Source organism: Drosophila hydei, unplaced genomic scaffold (genome assembly GCF_003285905.1).
Source record: "Drosophila hydei strain 15085-1641.00,03,60 unplaced genomic scaffold, DhydRS2 tig00000060-arrow-pilon, whole genome shotgun sequence".
NCBI lineage: Eukaryota > Metazoa > Arthropoda > Insecta > Diptera > Drosophilidae > Drosophila > Drosophila hydei.
The window spans coordinates 9,896,248-9,917,968 of record NW_022045656.1 but is presented as its reverse complement, the minus strand read 5'-3'; the positions used below and the strand labels follow the sequence as shown (position 1 = coordinate 9,917,968).

The following is a 21,721-nucleotide window of genomic DNA, read 5'->3' as shown; positions in this document are numbered from 1 at the left end:
ATAAATTTATATATACATATACATATATGGAACATACATACATATATGAACTTATAAAAATTAGTTATCAAAATGAAATCGTTCAAATTGCTTTGTTATCTATATACAAAAAGTATATATAAATATAAATAAATAACTATTTATATATGTATTTTAATTATGACATTTTTGAGAAGATAATAATAATTCACGCTATAAATTTAAAATAGATAAACGTATGCTCGTTATGCAATTGTTGTTTCTCGCACTAAACAAAATCTGCTTACAATATATATATATATATATATAATTAAATAAATATTTGAATATTGTTAAAAATAAAATAAACTTGCTTTCCTATTTCATAAAAAAAAGAAAGTAAAAAGAATAATATTGTTAACTTGTATAAATAAATGATGAAAAAGTTCGTCCTGCATTGACCCCGACGTGAATCGAACACGCAACCTTCTGATCTGGAGTCAGACGCGCTACCGTTGCGCCACGGAGTCCTTGTTAACAGTTATACCAAATACCATATACAACAAAAACACAAAGTTCTATGAACTTATCCTGATTGGAATTTGAACTCGTAAATTGCACGTCACTTTATATGAACTAATAAAAATCTCTAATTAAATAAGGACATTAATTGAAGTACATAAAAAATTTAATTTATTTCCTTATTGTATAACAAGGCAGCTGACTGTTAAGCGTTTTTTTTTTTTTAGCCACGAGTTATTAATCGAATAATCGAGTGTCTTGATGATTTTAAGCAGTTCATTGTATGAAATTTACAACTACTTATTTATTTGGTTCGTACAATTAAACTTAACTGGTATACAGACGGAATAGAGGTGATTTAAACTTTGGCGTAAATCTAAAATCAATAAAATGCATATTTAATTTTTTTTTGTACAAAAGAAACTAGAAACTAGACAGAAGGGACATGAAATTGAAACGAATATACATATTACTAATTATTTTTATCTGCATTTTTTACAAATTGTACGGCAGTAAGGCTCCAACTGTGATCTCATAGAGTTATCCATCCAATGGGGTCCCTAAATAGACCATAGACACTTCTGTGTTGCCATAGACAGCAGATACCGTGGGATAAAGCTTCTTATCTGGCAGACCTATAATGATATCAGTAATATTAGTAAATAATGCTATAGTCAAATTTATTTTTTTTGCAATATCTCACCTCTAAATGCCACTCCCAGGAATTCATAATTTTTCTCAAATGATAGAGTATTATCATCGCAGTCGAGTATAACGCGAATCCTTTCGCCCACCTGGTATTTGGGTGCATTGTTTAATAACGGATAATTGCCCTGCATATCACCGTTGTGCAAGAGATGATTCTCAACTAGGTTCCAGCCCCAGCTTTGATCATCAGATCCAAGTAGCGCCACATAGCCATGACACTGCAAAGCTGCCTCCTTTGTGGATATGCCAATTACGGCCACAGTGCCTAATGGACCCTCCCAAATTACTTCCCATGCATGCCGGCCTTGACGAAAGCCTATTTTAGACCTTGCGGCATCCGTGCTTTGTGCTACCGGATTTCTACAATCAAACGAGAACAATAAGATTATTAACCTATACAGATAGTAGTTAACAGCAATTAATTTACCTATGCAGAGTAAATCCATTTGGCTTAATGTAAACATTCCGTGAACAGTCATTCGGATTCCAAGCGTGCAGGTACGCCCGCAGCTTTGTCTTGTACGTGGTAACAGAAGCCAGCAGGTCGGATTTGACAGACTCTTTGGGCAGTTTCCGTAGGCAGTGCCAGCGCCATACATCGCTGTTCTCGTCGTTCAGAAAGTGATACCAGCTTTTGCAGACTTGTGAACATCGATTTAAATCGTTGAGCTCCAAATATGAGAATATTGCCTCCAATACATTGTAATTGCACAGGGGATCGACCATTTTGTTGTTGTCTAGTCGTCTTCCACACTGATCTCAGGTGGCGATGGGCTTTGGCGTGTTTTATTTTGTTATTGTTATTTGTTTTGATTTGACAACAGTATTCGTTTTTATACAGATTTTATTTTTTCACTTAACGGATTAAAAAATCGCTTATTTGTCATTTTATGTTATCAATAAATTGTTTATGATAGTATTTGCCAAAAAACAGCCGTGCGTATGTAGAGTTGTGTCGAAACGTTCCGAACAAGTTCATCGGTACGAATTACATCGTGAGTGTTCATTTAGTTCCTTAAAATATTCTACTTGGTTTTTAGTTCGTGTTCACTTAAACTTATTATTGAATGCATTATAAAAACTCTCATAAATTAATTGACATTTTTAATGCCTTAAATAGCGTTAAATATAATTTTAAATTTTGTTTCAGTATCTATACACAACTCTAGGGTTTGAAAAACTATCGATATTCCACAACAACAGTTTTGGTCAGCGATGGCAGTGTCGAGTTGGCCAAAAACAGTTGTAGTCTTTGGGGTGAAGTCGACGATAACAGCATTGTTTACATTTTATAAAGTGTGTTGAATAACGTTCGAGATGATCAAATATTTTTACAGATGCACGATGATTTTACGTTCTTAATATAAACAAATGATGAAATGTAGACTTATGAGAGCTAAGCATACAAATAAACGGCACAATTTAAATTTACCATCGCTTTCTACCAAAAGTTGTCCATCACACTGTAACATCTAAGCGGTAACTGTAACTTGTACAAACTATGAAATCAATGGTATTAATATTTATCAGAAAGTTAAGAAAACAATTGATTTATTACATATGTCAATATTAAATTTTTCACGAATGAATAAGTAATAATACACTTTGTATTATATGAGAGCCGCTACCGTGAAGCACGTTACACAACACTGAGTTCGATTGATGCGTAAATTTGGCGCGCCGAGGCAATCAGCTGTTCAACGCGGTGTCTGCCATTTCGCTCGCACTCTCACGTTGGTCGTTTTCGTAGTCGTTGTCGTCGTCGTCGAAAAACCAACGACTTGATGGAAATTTTGTGCACATCGCGCTGCTATTAAACCGAACAATTATTTAATTCTAAATAGTGCACAAGAAACAACATAATTTGTCGATTCATTTGCAAAAAAGTGCTCCAAAATCACAACACTCAAAGTGCCCGAAAAACGCCTTTGAAAAACCCGCATTGAAACCATTTTGTGTGTGTGACAAGAAAAAATGCGCTGCTGCTTGTGCTGGAAACAAAAAATGCGCTCGCCATTTTGACTCGCGCGACAACCAAATTTTTACTAGCTGCTATCAAAATAATCATTTTGAACTGTGCCACAGGGTAGCCACTGACGCCCAAATATAAGAACATCTGTGAACTGTTGTGTAAAGAATATTAAATACACGTGGTACAATTGTGCACCCAAAAAAATACAGAGATCATCGCGGGCCGCGCCACACAAATACACATTCACTTGCATACACTGAGGGAGGCATTCATACACACGTTGCGACTACGTGCTTCTGTTCTGCTCTGTTGGTATTGATATCTTTTGGCGGCGTGTTGGTGAACGGTTATCCCCTCCCAAAAAGAAGTGCAAATTCAAAATAGCCGCTGTCGCCGCAGTTACCAGCGAAATCAATTCAGCAGTTAAGGGTGCTGGGCACCAAACAACAGGCGAATCGACGTCACTACACCTGTCCTCTGCCTACACCTGAAAATGGCGCATACCTCGGCGACAAATCAAACGAGCGGCGCGGTAAAGACTGATGAAGTCAACTTTTTCTTTCAGGATGAGCACGGTAAGCACGGCTAGGCGGTTTAGTGGTCAAATAAATGGTGACTGCCTGCCTACATGAGCAGTGACACCCACTACATTGGATTGTTATTAAATTCACCAAGTTGCGGATTAATTTTGCTTTAATGAATGCGTAACATATATACATAGATACATGTATTCTTACATAGAAGCACACACACACACACTGACTCACATACGGTTGCAGAGACTTGCGTATTCACAATAGTAGTGGTGGCGGGGGAGCTACTACTAACTTGCATGCTCGCACACTGGCGCGTAAACGCCATCTTTTTCTTTTTTCGGTTTCCTTTTACATACAATATTTATCGCTTAATACTCTTTAAGCGCATACTGAACGCCGCGCCATGGCGAGGCAAACCAACAGCAAGAGCAACAACTACTACTACAACTGCACGGCAACACGTCAAAAAAACAAATAATAAAAAATAAAATCAAGTAAAATCGGTTGGTTTTGTCTGCTGCTGCCAATATACATTCATATGCATGTATGTATGGATGGATGTGCATGCTCACACAGATATGTATGCCAAGATGTATGTGTATATCATGTGCCGGGCAGCGAGCGACGACAGCCGCGCTTCGCCCAGTTGGCGCTCAGTCAAACACATACTCAAATACATTCTATACACCATTCTCTGGCTACAACAAAAAATACTCTTTCATTTGTTGTTTTTGTTTATTTTGCTGTCTAAACAGCTGATAGCAGCGCAGCAGCAGCAGCCGGCAGCACTGCCTTCGTCAATGCTTCCGTGGAGAGCGCTTTTTTCCAATATTAAATCCTTCGCATAATAAATCTTAAAATTCAGCACAAAATAAAAACAGGCTGGGGGTGTGTTAGCTTGTGTGCGTGTTGGAGGTGACGCAGAAATACTAAAACTGCGTGACATTCTGCTTTGTGTTATAAAAAGCTGAAGAATACATACATATATATACATACATACGCTTTCACAGATAAACTGCACGTATACACAAACACACAGATACACGTTCAGGCAGATAGAAAAATAGTTAAAGCCCAAAATGGACAAACACCAAACATGTGTAGCAGCGGCTGCGCAGCGACGACGCAGCGTTAACGCCGGCAGCAATAGTTGTTGTTATTGCCGCTCTGTTGACCATCTTACGTACATCTAAAAGCGCGCGAGTGTATGTGTGTGTTTGTGCTTGTGCGCGCGTGTATATGTAAGCGCATGTGTTGTTTGTATGAATGAGTGAGCAGCGTCAACCGTACGCCGGCTAACCGGCCTGCTACAAGGCTGCTGCTACTTGCTGCTCTGAGCGATGTTTGACAGCAGCTAAACTGTGACTCATTTGATAGTGTGTGTGCAGATTGGTATTTATAGTTGGAAGCCCTTTTTGTGGCTACGTTCTTTATTCATAAACCACTTAAAATTAGCATACATGTATATTTGAGTATTTCTTTAGTGCTTCGCGCGTCCGTTAATTTTAACATTATGTAAATGTTAACTCAGCAGGTGAATAATTAGCATAACTGACAGATCTAGATTTAAATTGTAAAGAGAGAAGGCAATATCAAACGGCCAGGGTTGTGCAAACAGCGCGATCGTAATACATACCATATTGATACTGTAATATGTGTGTGTATGTGATCACGTGCTACATATATATATATATATGTATGTATCGGTTTACTGTTTTTTTCTTTTTTTTTGTGGCTTGTTGCTGTTTTCTCAGCGTATCCTTTGCAACCCCATGTGAAGTAGCGGGCATATTTATGTTTTCGGTTCTTCACCATGCTTCACACATTTCTTTTGTGGAATTTGTTGTTGTCGCTTTCGATATCTTTTTTGTCGTCTTTTTTTGCTGTATTGTTTTTGGTTTTCGCAATTTGCTTTTATTCTGAACATTCGCAGCAGAGAATGACTGTGTTTGCGTGTATGTGTGTGCATATTTCTATAAATTTACATGCATTGTATTCGATTAACATACATACATATATCGAATCACCTCATTGAACTTTCGAACTAAACGTTCGTTCATTGGTTACACTGAAAATCCTTCACGACGCAATCTAGGATGGCTTTTAAATGTGTGGGCAGATACTTATAATGAATTTCATTGTTCTAATCTATGATTGACTATATATTTAATCATCATTTGATATTCATATTGCAGGACAAATTGCCAAAGTGTTGAAGCCTGTTGTAGTGAAGCCATCACACTCAATCGATAAGTCGAGTCTGGTCTTTCCAAGCAGCTCAACACGCAACGGAGGAAGCGGAAGTGGCGGCATCGGCAATGTAGGCCGAGTGGGCGCCTTGAGTCAAATGGTAAGAATAGATCAATTGATCGAAATAACAAATTATTGAACATCTTTTAATTGCGCACAGAGCACAACGAATCAGGGACAATTTATACGTCTTCAAGACAATTGTATAACTATTCCAAAAACCGAAAGTAAGTCGACAACACAACAAATATTTGCATACAAATTTATAAATATCTTTTCCGTTTTCTTTTTCTTTTTATTTTTTTACAGATACTTCATATACACCTGTGTCAGCGCAAAAAGCCAGCAGTGCTGGGGGTGTGGGAGGCGGCATACACGAGGTAGTAAGTAAACAGCGCACAGGCGATTATCTACAATGAAAATAACCTTAATATCACTTAAATTGTAGATAAAGAATGAGCGATACGTCAAATATACGACAAATAACGCCATGAAAATGAAATCGAAATTGTAAGTCAATTACAACAGTTATATAGATCTATATATATCTATTTTATCTTACATCTTTAGGCACGTCATTCAGAGCAGTCCCTTGCACACAGTGTCCGCCTCTTCCTCATCAGCGCAAAGGAAACGAAAGCCAGATAAAGCCGGCAAGGGACTGCGTCACTTCTCCATGAAGGTGTGCGAGAAGGTGCAGGAGAAGGGCAAGACGACATACAATGAGGTGGCTGACGATTTGGTTGCTGAAGAAATGAAGAACAATTCATATGATAATAACTGTGATCAAAAGAATATCCGGCGTCGTGTCTACGATGCGCTTAACGTACTGATGGCAATCAATGTTATTTCTAAGGATAAAAAAGAAATTCGTTGGATTGGCTTACCTGCCAACTCAGCCGAGGTAATCGAAGTTTTCTTGTCCTTATAGCTTAACATTTTATTAACTGAACTCCTTCTCTTACTGTCCTTAGCAATTTAATGCCTTGGAAGAGCAAAACTTATTGTGCCGTGAACGGATCAAGCAGAAGAGTCAAATGTTGCGTGAAATGGTTATGCAACATGTGGCATTCAAAGGTCTTGTCGAGCGCAATAAGCGTGCAGAAAGCCAGGGCGTGGTGCCATCTCCAAACTCATCCATTCAACTGCCGTTCATCATTGTGAATACGCACAAATCGACAAAAATCAATTGCAGTGTCAGCAACGACAAGTATGAATCCATCAGGCAACATTGATATATTATTTTGATTACTAATCATTTTGTATATGCTTCTACTTCGTAGATCGGAATACATTTTCAAGTTCGATAACACATTCGAAATGCATGATGACATTGAGGTCTTGAAGCGTATGGGCCTCCTGGCGGGTAAGTAAACAACTTATTTAGTTTTCGTTAAAAGAGCATTAGATAAGATTGTGGGTTTGTGTCTTTTTTCAGGTTTGGATAAGGGTGAATGCACGGGGGAGAATATAGAACGTGTCAAGGCATGGGTCCCACCAAATCTGGCCAAATATGTGGAAGGTATTTATTAAGTTCGATCGCATTTAAAAGGTAACCATGAATCACAACTTGCTTTTTGTACAGCTTACGGCAGCGGCAAAACGGGAGATCCGATGTACGATTCGGATGACCAAGACAACGACTTCAATCCGTACCTCGAATCAACCAATGAGTCTCAAGGCTTCGCACAGCACACACAGCATACCACCGATGTCGAGTTCAAGGAGGAGCTAGACGATGATGAGCTGGAGGATGACATCGATTGAGCTGACGACGATGCGGACGTAGAAGTGGCGTGGGCGATGGGGTCCACTGCGGATGCTGACGATATTAGCAACGGCTACGCAGAGGATACATTTAGTTTTACGTTTATTAACGCTTTGTTAGGACTGCCACGCCCCACTGGCTAGGCGCTCCATTTCTCACATGTCTTTCTTTGCATACACACATACACACACACAACCCACACAGAAGCGTTAAACAGCTTTGATTTCGTTTATTTCTCAATGAGACTTATTAAACTATAAATAAGTTAAAAATCAATTCAACATTTAATAATGATAAACATAACTTGGCGTTCAGTTTGTATTTGTATTTTTGAATTTTATTTTTAAGCGCAAAACTTTTAAATTAATGTTCTACTTAAGCGAAAAGAAAATGTATTTTAGTGAAAATATACAAAAAAAAAAAAAAAACAAAACAAAACAAAAAGAAACAAACAAAGAAAAGAAAGAATATCTGTCTTCATTTTAGTTGTTAAATAATTGCTGCTTAAACAAATTGTTAAGAAGCGAACAGACAAGTTTTCAAAGTTTATCGTCAAATGTTGTAGAGCAACTTTTTTAAAACTATTGTACACCAAAACTTTAAATGACAGCAATTAAATATAATGTAATATTCTTTAAGCTACAAATTGCGGTGCAATCTGTGGCAGAAGCATATGAAATATGTTTATTTGCCTAAAATTAATATTTTAAGACACCTGTTTCACATTTTCAACATTTCTCAAGAACCGTTCAACTAAAACTAAAATAAAAAAATATGTTTATAAATACAAACACACATATACATATACATATATATAAATATATATATATATATTTATAGCTATAAAATAATATATAAATTAAAAGTAAATGGAAAATAATCAACCTACCTATTTAGTCATAATAACTATTAATGCATCAATATAAATTGCTAGAATTTATATTAAACTTTGAAATGAATACAAATTGCATACAAATTAGTAGTGAAGTGAAAGAAATATGTACATTTAAGGATAGAGTCGAGTCGATTAGTTGTGTAATAAATTTAAAATATTTCATTTTAAAAATGGGAAAATCGACAAAGAGCAAATACAAAATGCATTAACATACAAAACAAAACAAAAAACAACTAAGTAAATAGGCAATAAACTGAATACATATTGTAAAATATGATTTAAAGAAAACATTGTTTGCTTAACCCATTAAGTGTATAGATTATATTTTAAGTGGTTTTTTAAGGTAATTATTTATATAACATTTATTATTTAGTAATTTCTGAGGTTAAAAAAATACCGCTGTTCCAAGGAATTCTATTGTACGCATAGGTAAAATAGTTTGTGGCATGCCCACGTCGGTAACGTAACTGGGAAATGTGAGAGGTGTAGGAATTTGGGAACAAATAACCTGACAAATAACAGCCCGAAGGTGTTCGATTTTAGAGCAGAAATTCATTTGGCTCATAGCTAACTGTTAAGGTTACTGCACTGCTTTAGGCGAATCCTTCATCAAATGCGGTAACTGTTGTGGACGGTGGACCCAGCGGTTGCTGCTGCTGAGCAGCCAAATTGAATTCATAGTTCATTTGTTGATTCACGGGTGGGTTGGGGAATGCACTCGCAGACAGATTCATTAGCTCGGGCTGTGGTGGCAGTGGCTTGACTGGTGCCTGTCGCTCTTGGCGCAACTGCTGCGGTGATTTCACATAGCTAATAGGTATTAGGCCTGAGGTCTGCCCATTCGTTGAGGCCAGTGCCCAGCCTGTATTCAAAAGCTGGAGAGTCTGTTGAATTTCACGGGGAGCCACTTGTAAGGTTTGACCCGAACGCAGTGTCAATTCGCTTTCGTTGCGCGCCTGGAAATCATAGATGGCCTGCGTCTGAATCGGGGCAACCCACTTGGAGGGAATACGGGCTGTTTGAATTAAGAAAAACCAATTGAGGTGGGGTATTAATAAAAAGATAACAAGAGCGACTGCTTATCTCATGTGGCTTGGCCAGGTATATCTGGATGACCCAAGTGCCGTGAGATAAGATTAATGGACTGTCCAATGTTCACAGGCATACCTTCCTCTTGCGCCGTATTCGTCACAGTCCCCAGCAACTTCATGATTAGGTACGGCGCGGTAAAGATAAAACTAAGGAATGCCAATACTGGCCACGGAGACGTTCCTTTTCGTGGTAAATGTGGCGCATTGCCAGGCTGTTTACTATTGTCGTTGAGTGCTTCGGCAAAAGCTTTCTTAAAAGCTTCCGACGAAGGATCCAAATTCGAGATGCGCAGCCAATACAGTATTCTAAAAATGTAATAGGCGTATCAATAATTTGAATTTTTTTCCGGCTAGCTGCTGATACTTACTTTCTGTAAATCCATTTCAGCCCACGAAATATCGCAAATGATGTCCAGAACTGAGCGAACACACTGCGCAGGCGTCCAAAATTTGCAGCCACGCCAAGAATGGCACGAAACGAGCTTGTTAACGCAAAGAAAGTAGAGTCCAGCATGGACGCAATGTTTCCAATGGCGGATACTAGTGATTCGATGCTTTGGAATGCAGGACGAGAGCTATTCTCTGCCATTTGTATAAACCGTTGCTCGGGGTCGTTGCTATTCATGCCACCAAATCTGTTGTAGCCACCATAGCTGCCGCCTCCGTAGCCACCGAAACCGCCCATACCATAGCCCATGCTCCCGTAGCCGAATCCGCCTGTGTTGTAGCCTCCTGTATTGTAGCCGCCTAAGCCCATTCCGTAGCCACCAATGTTACTGTAGCCTCCGCCGTATCCATATGAACTCTGTTGCAGGGGCGATTGTGGTATGGGCGGCGGTGCTGATAGTGCTCGAACGTTGCCGTAGGGAGTGGTCAGCATAGGTGTCTCGTTAATAACTGCGCTTCGCAGATTGTTGTTGTCACCCATGTTGCTGTAGACTGATTAACTTTTATTTATTGAACTTTGGCCCAAAGTGTGAAGATTAATTACTCTTACCTGTATATAAATATATATTATATATTTATTTTGATGGCTTACTAATTTGCTGGCTCGTGTTCAGCTTAGAAGGTACTTGTTATACTACCAATATCTATTTAAATAATTAATACAAGAAAACTAATGTATTTAACAATTATTTTTTCTTTACTCTTATTATTTTATCGATTGTTTACGATAATTATTAAGAGCGATAATTATTACGTCGATAAAATTATAACGCGCGATAAGTTTTGAAAATACAAGCATACTTATCGAATATATAAAGTGATTTGATAAAAACAATGAAATTAACAACGTATAAATTTAAAAAAGCTTTTACAATCGAAGTGAAACACGGTTAAAGATAATGCATCTAATTCATTTATATATTTGAAATGAGTATATTCAATCGATTAAAGCAATAATTTTGAAAATGTGGCAACTCAGGAACTTAAAATTAAGCTGTCGAAAATATCGAATATAAACAAACTGAATGTAAATAGTTGCTGTTAACGGAGGCTGGGCAAAGAAAAAAATTTAGATATAAAAAAGATTCGTATTAAATCATCGTGTAGCCATTATGGCCAGCAGAAAGGATTTCTGTCTCCGTGAATGGGCGCCGCTTACCGAGATAATGGACCTTATACCTGCAGCTCGGCGCGGCTTTTTCCCATCGAATCTTAATGTAACTTGCGTCGATGCCGTTGAGGATTTCCTAGCGCTGGGAAGTGACGCGGGAATTGTCTTTTGGTATAATCGTTCTTCGGGCGAAATGCAGAAGCTCAAAGCTGAGGTAAGTATTTGAGTGTGGCTATGACTCAGATGACACATCGCGTGCCAACAGCCAATTTTATGAATGTTGTGTGGTGCTTCCCCTCTCCGAAATCACCCACAATGACAACTCCTATAGGTATCCACGCGAATAACATGCGTTAAGATAGTTAATTCGGTGGAGTATATGGTAGCAGCTGGAAGTGCTAATGGTCAAGTTAGCGTTTTTCAAATTCAAAAAGAGCTGCCGCCCGACTTGGACCTGGTGGCACCTTGCACACGCAGCAAACCCATCGAACGCTACACAATACGGGATTTGCATCGCTGCGTAGTCAGTTGTTGTGAGTGGTCCAAAAATGGCATGAAATTGTATTCGGGTGATCGACAGGGCGTCGTAGTGCTCACCGAATTCGACTACCAAGCGGTAAGTAAATTCCAGCTACAGCTGGATTACAATCCCATCAATTGTATTAATGTCAAATCTGTTTCGCAGCACCTGAGCAAATCGTTGGAAATCCTTAGCGAAGCTTATGAGATTGTTCAACTGAGTGTGCACCAGAGCTATTTGCTCGTGGCGACACTTTATCGTTGCATAGTTTGCCGGCGTGATACCAAGACCCACACTTGGCAAATTACACAAGTGGGCAAGAAGGATCGTAAGCAGCTAATCGATTGTGGAGGAGTCTTCCTTAAGCAAACAGCAACGAATGACAATTTGCCACAAATCATTTGTGGACGACCCGGACTGCGTTTCTGGATTGCCGATGCCATTGGCAGTGTATCGAAGACCATCATCTTTAACGAAGCCGTCTTGAACAATCCCACCTGGGAGATACCTCTACTGAATCCCAAGCAACGTAGTCAGTCAAAAGCAGCTCCATCTGGCGCTCAAGCCAGCAGCAGCTGCAGTGATGCATTTGTAGCCAGCAAAAACTTTCGTGAGCTGGATTTGTATGACGGACACGATTCGCTAGTTGTTACCCATGACGATGTTGCTTTGTACATTTTAAATCTCGAGCGCCTCAAAGTCGAGGCAGTGGCGCGAGGTTTTCGAAAAATCATTGACTATTGTGTTTGCGGCAAGGAGATTTTTGTGCTCGAAGGTGAGCGTTCCCTATTGCGTCTGGCGCCTTTTCCTGAGCGACCCAATAAAACAACTACGGTGATTTTCAATCCACTACTACCGCCCCCTCTGCCCATGGCGGGATCCTCTCAATATTCCAAACTGGATGTGGAGTCGCCGGTGGAGCTGGAAGCGGGGTTAAATTCAGCAGAGGAATGCTTTGAGTTACCACCGATTGAAAAGCTGGACTTGAATGTGCCCATTGAGCTGGCAGTGGAGTCGCCATTGGCGCAACAAAATCGCCGTTTGGAAATCTTTCGACGTATTGGAGAAATGGATTTTGAGCAGTCCATAGTATACACTAGTGGGACGTTGGGCAACAAAAAGCGAAAACTTCCGGTGGGCGAGCAGAACGTTGCTGCGGGAGGAATCGTTGAAATCGGACAGGAGACGCATGAGCACAAGTTGCCACAGACTAGTGCAGCGACACTAATGGAAGTTAGTTATTGTCAAATGGAAAAGTGGGTGTAGATAATTTATAATATGAAATCTTATTGACTTGGTTCCTCAATTGCAGCAACGGCCTGGTCTCGCCGGTGGACCTCAGAGCAGCTTTCATGCAGCAGCTGCCCGATGCGATGACTCCTACGACGTTACAGAGAACCGTTGCGGAAAAAGCGAAAACGCTGGCAGACGAGCTGGACTTGCCGGAAGTGCATTTGGGGCCAGCCAGTGCTGAGGAGTTGCAGGCGGCACGAACACCTCAGCTAGTGGGTTCATTGATCAACTGTTATCCCTCTAGACTAGAGGAGGTCAGTGTACAGACGTCGCCGCGCAAAAAGCTCGTCATGAATGATACCACCGACTACAGCGCCGGACAGCCTGTTGATGGCATTTGTGCAGGTTCCTCGAAACCGGCCTTGACATTCGTTAAGACTCAGCCAAAGTCCACATCATCGCCCGATAAGGAGTATAACAGTTTTCTGCCTGATTTTCGATGCGCTGCCGATCCATTCCTAAAGAAGGAGGCGCCCGTATCAGGCGATTCCAATACATCCAGCGAATGGGAGTTTTTGGATAATTAAGATCTATAGCCCAGTATTATTTATATATTTCTTTATTTAGTTTCATTCGAATTTAGTCTTATGTTTTGTGTAAGTTTCGTGCACGCTTCTCTGTTATCCGTAATGTGTTGTGCTTAAATTGTGATTTTCATATGTTATTGTTATTAAATTATCTCCAACTGTATATAATCTTAAGACTAAATATGTTAGTGAGGTATATTTATAATTCATATATATATATTTTTCTGCAACATTTGGAAATTTAATGTGAAATGCACCTTTTTGTTTTTGTCTCTGTAAGTAATAAAATTTTAATTCTAGCACAGCTCTTGCTTCGCATAGTTTCTCAGTTTTATTCCAGACTCCGGCGCAGGAAATGACAAGCCACTGATAGCCCCGTTGGCCACATGACTTGGCTAAATGGAGACATGTGCATAGCACATTTTTACTGATAGCAAATATTTGTGTGGCATGTAGGGGAAACGAGACGCCCCCACAAGCGAATATGGCTTAATATTATAATATATATATATATAATTTCTATAATAAATATTATATGACTATGATATAGGCTTAAGCCTGTGTGTCACATGAGAGATTATGAGTTTAGCGAAATTCACTTAGAAAATGGACTCGATATCTAGAGAACGTCTTATATACTCTAAACAATGAGTATTCAAGTCATAAATAAAGTAAAATAAAAAGTAAATAAAAATTTTTTTGTTTTATTCAAAAAATTATAGAAATTTTTAAAATTTAATTTATGTTTCATGCCTCCTCTTATTCGATCTTATATTAATTTTATTCCATAATTCCGTTCTGGATTTGCCGTCTTGATTACACGAAAGCTCGATATAAATGCGAAGCGCTAATGGAAAAGTTTTAATGGAGCTGGAGCAGTGTGTAGTTATGCAATATTGTGAAGAATCCCATGCCCCAACAACAATAAACAAATTGAAATTTGAGCGCAGCTTGATTTTCAATTGACTGCAATAATGGAAAGTTTTGCAGTGGGCGACATCCACTGTGGCAACTAGAAATTTCTAGGAGCAAACATTTCATAAATACGAATTTCTTAGATGCACACAGATGTGTGTCAGTGTATCTGTGAGACTGAGACTGAGACTGAGATTGACAAACCTTGAAAGCATCCAAATCATAACAAAAAAATTTGCATGCAAAATTTTCCACAGCCAAACAAATGCCATTGATTGAAACTGAAATTGACATGAAAGAAGCTGGGATAGCTCGAGTCTTGAGTTTAACGAAGATGCTCAGTCTCGGAAATCAGGAAATTAGATGCTGACTTGCTTGAAATCTCGAAAGAATGCGTTGATTTGTTGTTGTTGATGCTGTTGATGCTGCTGCTGCTGCTGAGAGGCTCTGAATTTTTCAGGCCTTAACAGGTGCGTGCCAAATACAGTTAGTTTTACCCCATTGAGCGAATTCTATTTGCAAGTCAAGAAAGTCGGACATGTAAACTATTAAATTAGCTTAGATTTAAATTAATTTCATTTATAATAAATAGAAAAAAATGTTAAAATTTTTATTTATTTTTTGCAGATATATATACAGTTTTTATAAATATATATTTTGTATTTTTGATTAACATGTATGTAGTTATTACTCAATTAATTAAAATTCCTTACTAATAATTGCTGTTTGTTAATTAAGCAAGGCTTTGAACACCTTAATGCGGCGAAACGACATACATTTTCTCAGCCCAACTTAAAACTTACTCACACACGCACACTTGTTCACATAAACACACACACACACATTGCTATTCACATGGGTTACACGCTCTCTTTAGCTTTTCGACTCTCTGTGGACAGCAATGCCGGCAACTTGTCGGCTGCCATTTACTCTTGGCTGTACCAAGAGTAAGCAGAGAACAGAGAACAAAATACAAAAGCAACAACAGCAAAAATCGCCGCTGCTGTAAATAAAAGCGGGCCGCAATTCGCTCTTGTGCACATTAAGCGGCGAACTTTTGCTTTGACCAGACCCAGACCTAGACCTTTGACCAAAGCAGCGAAAAGTGTGAAAAGGCAGCAAAATTCCTGTAACAAAACAAAAACACAAGCTAAATTATAAATAACTGTGTGTGTGTGTTTGTGTACATAAACACTGCGAAAAGTATTGAGAAAAGTGCAAAACACGTCAATTATTCTATACACAAATTCGTGTCTGTTAAAAATGAAGCCAACCAAAAATTCAACACTGGAAGTCATCTCGCCAAAAGTACACGTGGACGATGAGTTCATTGTGACGGATTACGAATACCAAACGTCGCATGTTAAACGCACCGCTGCGGGCCAATTGCAGGTGAGTTACCGGTCCCGGATAGTCTCACTGCATTACGTAAAGAACTGTTTATCGATTTAAGCCTCAGTGAAGACTTTAAAAATAGAATGCAACAGTTGCATAAGGATTTAATGAGCTTACGGCGAAAGCGAGCAGGCGAAAGTGCTTCAGCAAGCAGAGGGATGAAATTGTCAACAGTTGTTTTAATGCAACTGGAGAGGGCTTTGTAATGAGCAAACCGTTATAAAAACAGAAAACTATAGATATAACTATATTATTGGAAAACAATTACTGTAAAATGATCTAGCGATCTTTTGAATTTTTTGTACAGTTTAAATTAAGCAATAATTTAACTATATAACTTGAGTGGAACATGCCAGAATAGTGCAAATTTATTAACCATACTTTGGCCTTCAGACTGAACTAATGGCAGATTTTCTCGTTTATATTCACCAGCTGTTATTGGGATAGGGTATCATAAATTTTGTTGACTGTTTGGTTTACTAGCCAATTGTTTTGGAAAACTTTCCACAGCTCTGTGTAGTGTTTTACGCTTATTAATATTCTACACAAATACGTTATTTCTAGCGTATGATAATAAGCCAATGTTGACATGGGAATATACTTTCAAAATATCAGGAATATGTGTGGGTGCTGGATGAAATTTATTGATTCTGTCACATATTACAAAACAGCTGATAAAGCTAAGTCGGGCACTGATAACTGTCTATTTCCAAGCCCGATTCCATTGCCATTCCCATTCCCATTCCTATTCCCATTCCCATTTCCATTCCCGTTTAAGTACACAATAAATATTGGTGGTGTGCTCCCTCCCAGTGCAGTGCGCAGACGCCGTACTTGTATATGCGAATGGAAGTCCAAGTATTATCGTATGTGTTTTGAATTTGTTATGCTCACTTATCGTCTAAAAATATTTGTACACATTTATTTATAGATACATGTTGGATTTGCAAGAAAATAAACTTTTGTTGAAGTCGGTTCATTATGTTTCCGTTGTTCCGATGTTCCGTTTAATGCTGCGCTCAACTGTTTCAGCTACAGATATTTGCTTGCTGAACTCTTCTCGCTCAGGTCTTATGGTTATGCTGTGTCCAACTGCACTTGCTGTTCTCTTCTCGCTCAAGGTCAATGATAATTGAGCAGGAAATGACACTTGCTGCACTCTTTTCGCTCAAGGTCAATGCTAGGGACTGAAGTGTCAGCTGATATGTGCCCAGTGGGTCGTTGGCTCGCTGCTAAGAGAACAATTTTGGCTCTCTTAAAAAGTCAGACCTTGACTTTTGAATATCTGCGCTAAGTAAAATCTATCAATATTCATACAATCTTCTGTCACTATATGATGATTAGGCAGTATCTGCGGTTCGTGTGGGGCTTCATTTCATTTGAGTTGTTTGTGTTGAATTCTCACATGTGCTTAATAATAAGCCGGCCGGCAAATGGCCAACAACAAGTGGCTTTCGACTTTACACGTCGATAAATTATTTATGCAACATATACGATGATCATGATATACATATTTATAAGAATATCTGTATATACATATATGTATTTCTGGTAAGGAACACGTCAACAGCTGCCAAGTGAAATCAAATATTAAAATTAACTAGAAACACCATAACGACTTTTGAATACCCTTTTAGAAGTATTTGTAGGGCAGCACAAAAGAAAACTTTAAAGTAAAATTTGACTTATGTAATTTAAGCATTAAGCAAATGGAAAATTTGATTTCCATTTGATATATATCAGGCAGCAGACTTATTACTTTGCCTTCAGTAACATCTTTTTAATAAAGAGTATACAAAATCGGTTAGCTACTCAGCCAAATCAATAAAAATCACGCGATCGCCAAAGTTGCTAGGCAGCTAGGCGTTACTCTAATCATGACACGTCTGACTGCGTGCCCGATAAGGCTCTAATTGTCTGCCAGAGCAGGCGGCACTTAAGATATTTTCTTGGTATAGGCCAGGAATTAATTACGGACTCTATCAATCTTGCAGGTGCACCCGCGAACGACTTCGCTGAAGATACGCACAGCTCGCCATGTGCCCAAGTTGGGAGTCATGCTCGTTGGCTGGGGTGGCAACAATGGATCCACGCTGACAGCTGCCTTGGAGGCCAATCGCCGCCAGCTGCAGTGGCGCAAGAAGACGGGCATGCAGCAGGCCAATTGGTTTGGCTCCATCACTCAGGCATCGACGGTCTTTGTGGGGTCGGACGAGACAGGCACCGATGTGTATGTGCCCATGAAGGAGCTGCTGCCCATGGCGGAGCCGAATGACATTATTGTGGATGGCTGGGACATAAGTGGTCAGCACTTGGGCGATGCCATGCGACGCGCCGAGGTCTTGGATGTGGCTCTGCAGGATCAGCTATACGAACAGCTTTCAGCACTGAAGCCGCGTCCCTCTATTTACGATCCCGACTTCATTGCCGCCAATCAGCTGGATCGCGCCGATAATCTCATCAAGGGCACCAAGCTCGAGCAGTATGAGCAGGTGCGTCGCGACATACGCGACTTCAAGCAGCGCTCCGGCGTGGAGACTGTCATTGTGCTCTGGACAGCGAACACGGAGCGCTTCAGCAATGTGCTGCCGGGTCTGAACACCACCAGCCAGGAGCTGCAGGCCTCGCTGAAGGCCAACAAAACGGAAATCTCGCCGTCAACGATCTTTGCCATGGCTAGCATTGCCGAAGGCGTAAGTAAATGTATCTTACCTGAGATTTACGTCAGCGTCAACTTCATTTCTTTTCAGTGCACGTACATTAATGGCTCGCCGCAGAACACATTTGTGCCGGGTCTCATTGAGCTGGCCGAGGAGCAGCGGGTCTTTATTGCCGGGGATGATTTCAAGTCGGGCCAAACGAAGATCAAGTCCGTATTGGTGGACTTTTTAGTGGGCGCCGGCATTAAGCCCGTCTCCATTGTCAGCTACAATCATCTGGGCAACAACGATGGCAAGAATCTCTCAGCTCCACAGCAGTTCCGCTCCAAGGAGGTGTGCATCTCTCTCTCTCTCTCTCTCTCGTGTCTCTCCTCTTTTGTACTAATGCCTGCATCTCTTTTAGATCTCCAAGAGCAATGTGGTTGATGACATGGTGGCGTCGAATAGCCTGCTCTATAGGCCCAACGAGCACCCCGATCACGTTGTGGTCATCAAGTATGTGCCATATGTGGGCGACAGCAAGCGTGCAATGGACGAGTACACATCCGAGATTATGATGGGTGGCCACAACACCTTGGTCATACACAACACGTGCGAGGATTCGCTGTTGGCCACGCCGCTCATACTCGATTTGGTCATTCTGGCCGAGCTGAGTGCACGCATTCAGCTGCGCAGCGCCGAAAAGGAGCTGGCACCGTGGGTGCCCTTCAAGCCGGTGCTCTCGCTGCTCAGCTACCTGTGCAAGGCGCCGCTGGTGCCAAGCGGCTCGCAGGTGGTCAACTCTCTATTCCGGCAACGAGCTGCCATCGAGAACATCTTGCGCGGCTGCATTGGCTTGGCGCCCATCTCACACTTGTCATTGGAGCAACGAGTATGAAAATCTGCTTAAATTGATTTGAGTGCTTAACTGAGTTTTCCCTTCTTCCGCTTCGCAGTTCGATTTCACCAGCATTACAACTGAGCCGCCAGTGAAGAAGGCCAAGCTGCTCGGCCAGCCTTGCTCTGTGGAGTCCAACGCCAAGCTGCACGCCAACGGCCACACCAACGGCACCAAGCTGGCCGCCAACGGCAATGGCCACTGAGTAGTATATATACATATATGTATGTATCTGCATATGTATATAATATTATATATATATACGTGTATTACATGTGTACTTTTTGCTAAACTACAAACTAGTTGTAAGTTACAAATATATCAAATAAATTTCAAACCACCTAAAACGTAAGCACCGCTGTTCTTTGTTCTGTGTGCTTTATTTACGGAACATTCAGATACATATACAATATATATATATATGTATACAATATATATAATTGCAATTTTGTATACAAATCAATCAGCTTTGGATTCCAATGACCATCTGTGCGCAATTCATGTGAATTAGAGTATAATCATATTGAAGCTTTTGCTTTGGGTATTATGATTGTCTGGCGAGCTTTGTCACAGCCGACCTGTTCACATAGCATAGATATATATTATATTATATATATACACTTACATATATATACATATATATGTATGTCTTCCTTTTGTTAATTGGATTTGTGTTCATAAGTGTCATACGAGTTCATATTCATATTCATATTTTCTTGCAAGTTGAAAATATATTATTTAATCATCATCTTCAAGACTTTCTATTCAAAATTAGCTACGAAGATTGACAGCATTCTCATTAACTGAGTAATTTTATTAAGTAAATTGATCTTTCTCGCATTCTCTCTCTCTCTCTCTCTCTCTCTTAATCTCTTTTGTGTCTCATTATTTTTCACTCTTTGTCGCTTTTTATCTCTCTTTCTAGCTCTTTATCTCTTTCTCTCAATCTCTATCTCCCCATCTCTTTTTGTCTATCTCCATCTCTCTCTAAGTGTATCTCTCTCTCTATGTCTATCTGACTCTGTTTCTCTCTCTCTTTTCGTTTTTCTTTCTCTTCCTCTCTCTCTCTCTCTTCCTCTCTCTCTCTCTCTCTCAATCTCTATCTCTATCTCCCCATCTCTTTGTCAATTTCCATCTCTCTCTATGTGTATCGCTCTCTCTATGTCTATGTCTTTCTGTTTCTCTCTCTTTTTCCCTCTCTCTCTCACTCTCTCTATGCCTATATCTATTTGTCTTTCCCTCTCTCTGACTCTCTTTCTCTTTCTTTCTCTCTCTCCCTCTCTCTATGTTTATCCCTCTCTGTTTCTTTCTCTATCTATTTCCCTTTCTTTCTTTCACTCTCTCTCTGTCTGCCTATCTATCTCGCTGTCTCTGTGTATCTCTCTCATTCTCTCTCTGTGTATCTCTCTGTCTATCTTTCTCTCTTTATTTCAATCTCTCTCACTCTCTCAGTCTCCCTCTCTTCAACTTCTCTCTTTCATCATCTCTCTCTCTCTATCTCTCACTCTCATCTCTGATCTCTCTCTCTCTCCATCTTAATCTTTCTTCATCTCTCTCTTCATCTATGCCTCTATTTTTCCCTCTACCTCCTTCCTTCTCTATCTCCCTTCTATCTCTCTCTCTTTTCATTGCTCCATCTCTGTCTCTCTCTCTCCCTCTTGTTGCTGAGTCAGTTCATACGAAATATCATTTATAGATTTTTTAGCACTCAGCCTAAAGGTATGCTCTGTCTGGTCTCTGATAATTATGCTATCTACGGGTCTGATAACACTGTATAACAAAGTTTGTTTAACAATATAAAAATATAAAAGTTTCTGACTATGAAAATAGTTTTTCAATAATCAAGAAATTACTCTAGGGGTTTCAGTTTATTGATCAATTGAATCAATCAATCATTAATTAGATTAGATCTGCAGTATTGTTATTAGTTTATGACTTCAATTCCGTTAAGTAGTATAAATTGTTCAGATAAGCTAAGATCAATTATGCCTATAGCTATATGAAATTGATAAGAAATTTCATCAGATTAAAATGTTTACCTTTGGCATGGCAAAGGTAAAAATCTCTTATAGAGTTGCCTGAAAGTTAATTTATATATATATATATATATATATATATATATATATATATATATATATATATATATATATATATATATATATATATATATATATATATTCTGCTTCATATCATCAAAAAAAGTGCGTGAATCACCCTATTGATTGTGGGCAGGGACTTTTATTATAGTTCCATTGGCTAATAGAGCATTAGTCATA

General features: G+C 39.4%; 5 protein-coding genes and 1 non-coding gene across 8 annotated transcripts; 3 read left to right on the top strand and 3 right to left on the bottom strand.

Moving 5' to 3' along the window:
- Nucleotides 1–416: 416 nt before the first annotated feature.
- Trnaw-cca lies at nt 417–488 on the bottom strand. Its single transcript has one exon. It is a non-coding gene; the product is annotated as a tRNA-Trp (tRNA).
- A 325-nt stretch (nt 489–813) lies between these two features.
- On the bottom strand, nt 814–2,191 carry LOC111597073 (F-box/SPRY domain-containing protein 1). Its single transcript, XM_023311603.2, has 3 exons — nt 1,616–2,191; nt 1,184–1,548; nt 814–1,115 (listed from the first exon to the last, which is right to left on the bottom strand). The coding sequence occupies exons 1-3, from the start codon at nt 1,912–1,914 to the stop codon at nt 1,021–1,023; spliced, it is 759 nt and encodes a 252-aa protein (XP_023167371.1). The 5' UTR covers nt 1,915–2,191; the 3' UTR covers nt 814–1,020.
- Nucleotides 2,192–2,888: 697 nt separating this feature from the next.
- LOC111597072 (transcription factor Dp) lies at nt 2,889–8,093 on the top strand. Of its 2 annotated transcripts, none has more exons than XM_023311602.2 (10): nt 2,889–3,735; nt 5,892–6,046; nt 6,107–6,173; nt 6,256–6,326; nt 6,395–6,456; nt 6,517–6,850; nt 6,921–7,156; nt 7,230–7,312; nt 7,385–7,468; nt 7,532–8,093. In XM_023311602.2, the coding sequence occupies exons 1-10, from the start codon at nt 3,654–3,656 to the stop codon at nt 7,711–7,713; spliced, it is 1,356 nt and encodes a 451-aa protein (XP_023167370.1). In that variant the 5' UTR covers nt 2,889–3,653; the 3' UTR covers nt 7,714–8,093. The 2 variants fall into 2 exon arrangements, with proteins under 2 accessions (XP_023167370.1, XP_023167369.1); XM_023311601.2 differs by having other exon boundaries at nt 6,256–6,329.
- An 843-nt stretch (nt 8,094–8,936) lies between these two features.
- Nucleotides 8,937–10,873, bottom strand: LOC111597058 (probable peroxisomal membrane protein PEX13). Of its 2 annotated transcripts, none has more exons than XM_023311584.2 (4): nt 10,698–10,873; nt 10,069–10,639; nt 9,777–10,006; nt 8,937–9,624 (listed from the first exon to the last, which is right to left on the bottom strand). In XM_023311584.2, exons 2-4 carry the CDS (start codon nt 10,626–10,628, stop codon nt 9,203–9,205), a joined length of 1,212 nt encoding a protein of 403 aa, XP_023167352.1. In that variant the 5' UTR covers nt 10,629–10,639; nt 10,698–10,873; the 3' UTR covers nt 8,937–9,202. The 2 variants fall into 2 exon arrangements, with proteins under 2 accessions (XP_023167352.1, XP_023167353.1); XM_023311585.2 differs by having other exon boundaries at nt 10,069–10,632.
- A 386-nt stretch (nt 10,874–11,259) lies between these two features.
- LOC111597024 (WD repeat-containing protein CG11141) lies at nt 11,260–13,733 on the top strand. The gene is made up of 4 exons (XM_023311534.2): nt 11,260–11,472; nt 11,590–11,874; nt 11,944–13,034; nt 13,091–13,733. Exons 1-4 carry the CDS (start codon nt 11,260–11,262, stop codon nt 13,596–13,598), a joined length of 2,097 nt encoding a protein of 698 aa, XP_023167302.2. The 3' UTR covers nt 13,599–13,733.
- A 1,815-nt stretch (nt 13,734–15,548) lies between these two features.
- On the top strand, nt 15,549–19,818 carry LOC111597023 (inositol-3-phosphate synthase). Its single transcript, XM_023311533.2, has 5 exons — nt 15,549–15,905; nt 17,903–18,601; nt 18,659–18,901; nt 18,972–19,439; nt 19,504–19,818. Exons 1-5 carry the CDS (start codon nt 15,777–15,779, stop codon nt 19,648–19,650), a joined length of 1,686 nt encoding a protein of 561 aa, XP_023167301.1. The 5' UTR covers nt 15,549–15,776; the 3' UTR covers nt 19,651–19,818.
- The last annotated feature ends 1,903 nt before the right edge of the window (nt 19,819–21,721 follow it).

Coding starts and splice junctions, on each gene's coding strand:
- LOC111597023 (XM_023311533.2), top strand. CDS start 15,777: ATGAAGCCAACCAAAAATTCAACACTGGAAGTCATCTCGCCAAAAGTA. Junction 15,906..17,902: donor CCGCTGCGGGCCAATTGCAG/GTGAGTTACCGG, acceptor TCAATCTTGCAG/GTGCACCCGCGAACGACTTC. Junction 18,902..18,971: donor AGCAGTTCCGCTCCAAGGAG/GTGTGCATCTCT, acceptor CATCTCTTTTAG/ATCTCCAAGAGCAATGTGGT.
- LOC111597024 (XM_023311534.2), top strand. CDS start 11,260: ATGGCCAGCAGAAAGGATTTCTGTCTCCGTGAATGGGCGCCGCTTACC. Junction 11,473..11,589: donor TGCAGAAGCTCAAAGCTGAG/GTAAGTATTTGA, acceptor CAACTCCTATAG/GTATCCACGCGAATAACATG. Junction 11,875..11,943: donor CCGAATTCGACTACCAAGCG/GTAAGTAAATTC, acceptor TCTGTTTCGCAG/CACCTGAGCAAATCGTTGGA.
- LOC111597058 (XM_023311584.2), bottom strand. CDS start 10,628: ATGGGTGACAACAACAATCTGCGAAGCGCAGTTATTAACGAGACACCT. Junction 10,007..10,068: donor CTGAAATGGATTTACAGAAA/GTAAGTATCAGC, acceptor TTACATTTTTAG/AATACTGTATTGGCTGCGCA. Junction 9,625..9,776: donor GAATACGGCGCAAGAGGAAG/GTATGCCTGTGA, acceptor TAATTCAAACAG/CCCGTATTCCCTCCAAGTGG.
- LOC111597073 (XM_023311603.2), bottom strand. CDS start 1,914: ATGGTCGATCCCCTGTGCAATTACAATGTATTGGAGGCAATATTCTCA. Junction 1,549..1,615: donor AATGGATTTACTCTGCATAG/GTAAATTAATTG, acceptor GTTTGATTGTAG/AAATCCGGTAGCACAAAGCA. Junction 1,116..1,183: donor CCTGGGAGTGGCATTTAGAG/GTGAGATATTGC, acceptor ATATCATTATAG/GTCTGCCAGATAAGAAGCTT.
- LOC111597072 (XM_023311601.2), top strand. CDS start 3,654: ATGGCGCATACCTCGGCGACAAATCAAACGAGCGGCGCGGTAAAGACT. Junction 7,157..7,229: donor TGCAGTGTCAGCAACGACAA/GTATGAATCCAT, acceptor TCTACTTCGTAG/ATCGGAATACATTTTCAAGT. Junction 7,313..7,384: donor GCGTATGGGCCTCCTGGCGG/GTAAGTAAACAA, acceptor GTCTTTTTTCAG/GTTTGGATAAGGGTGAATGC.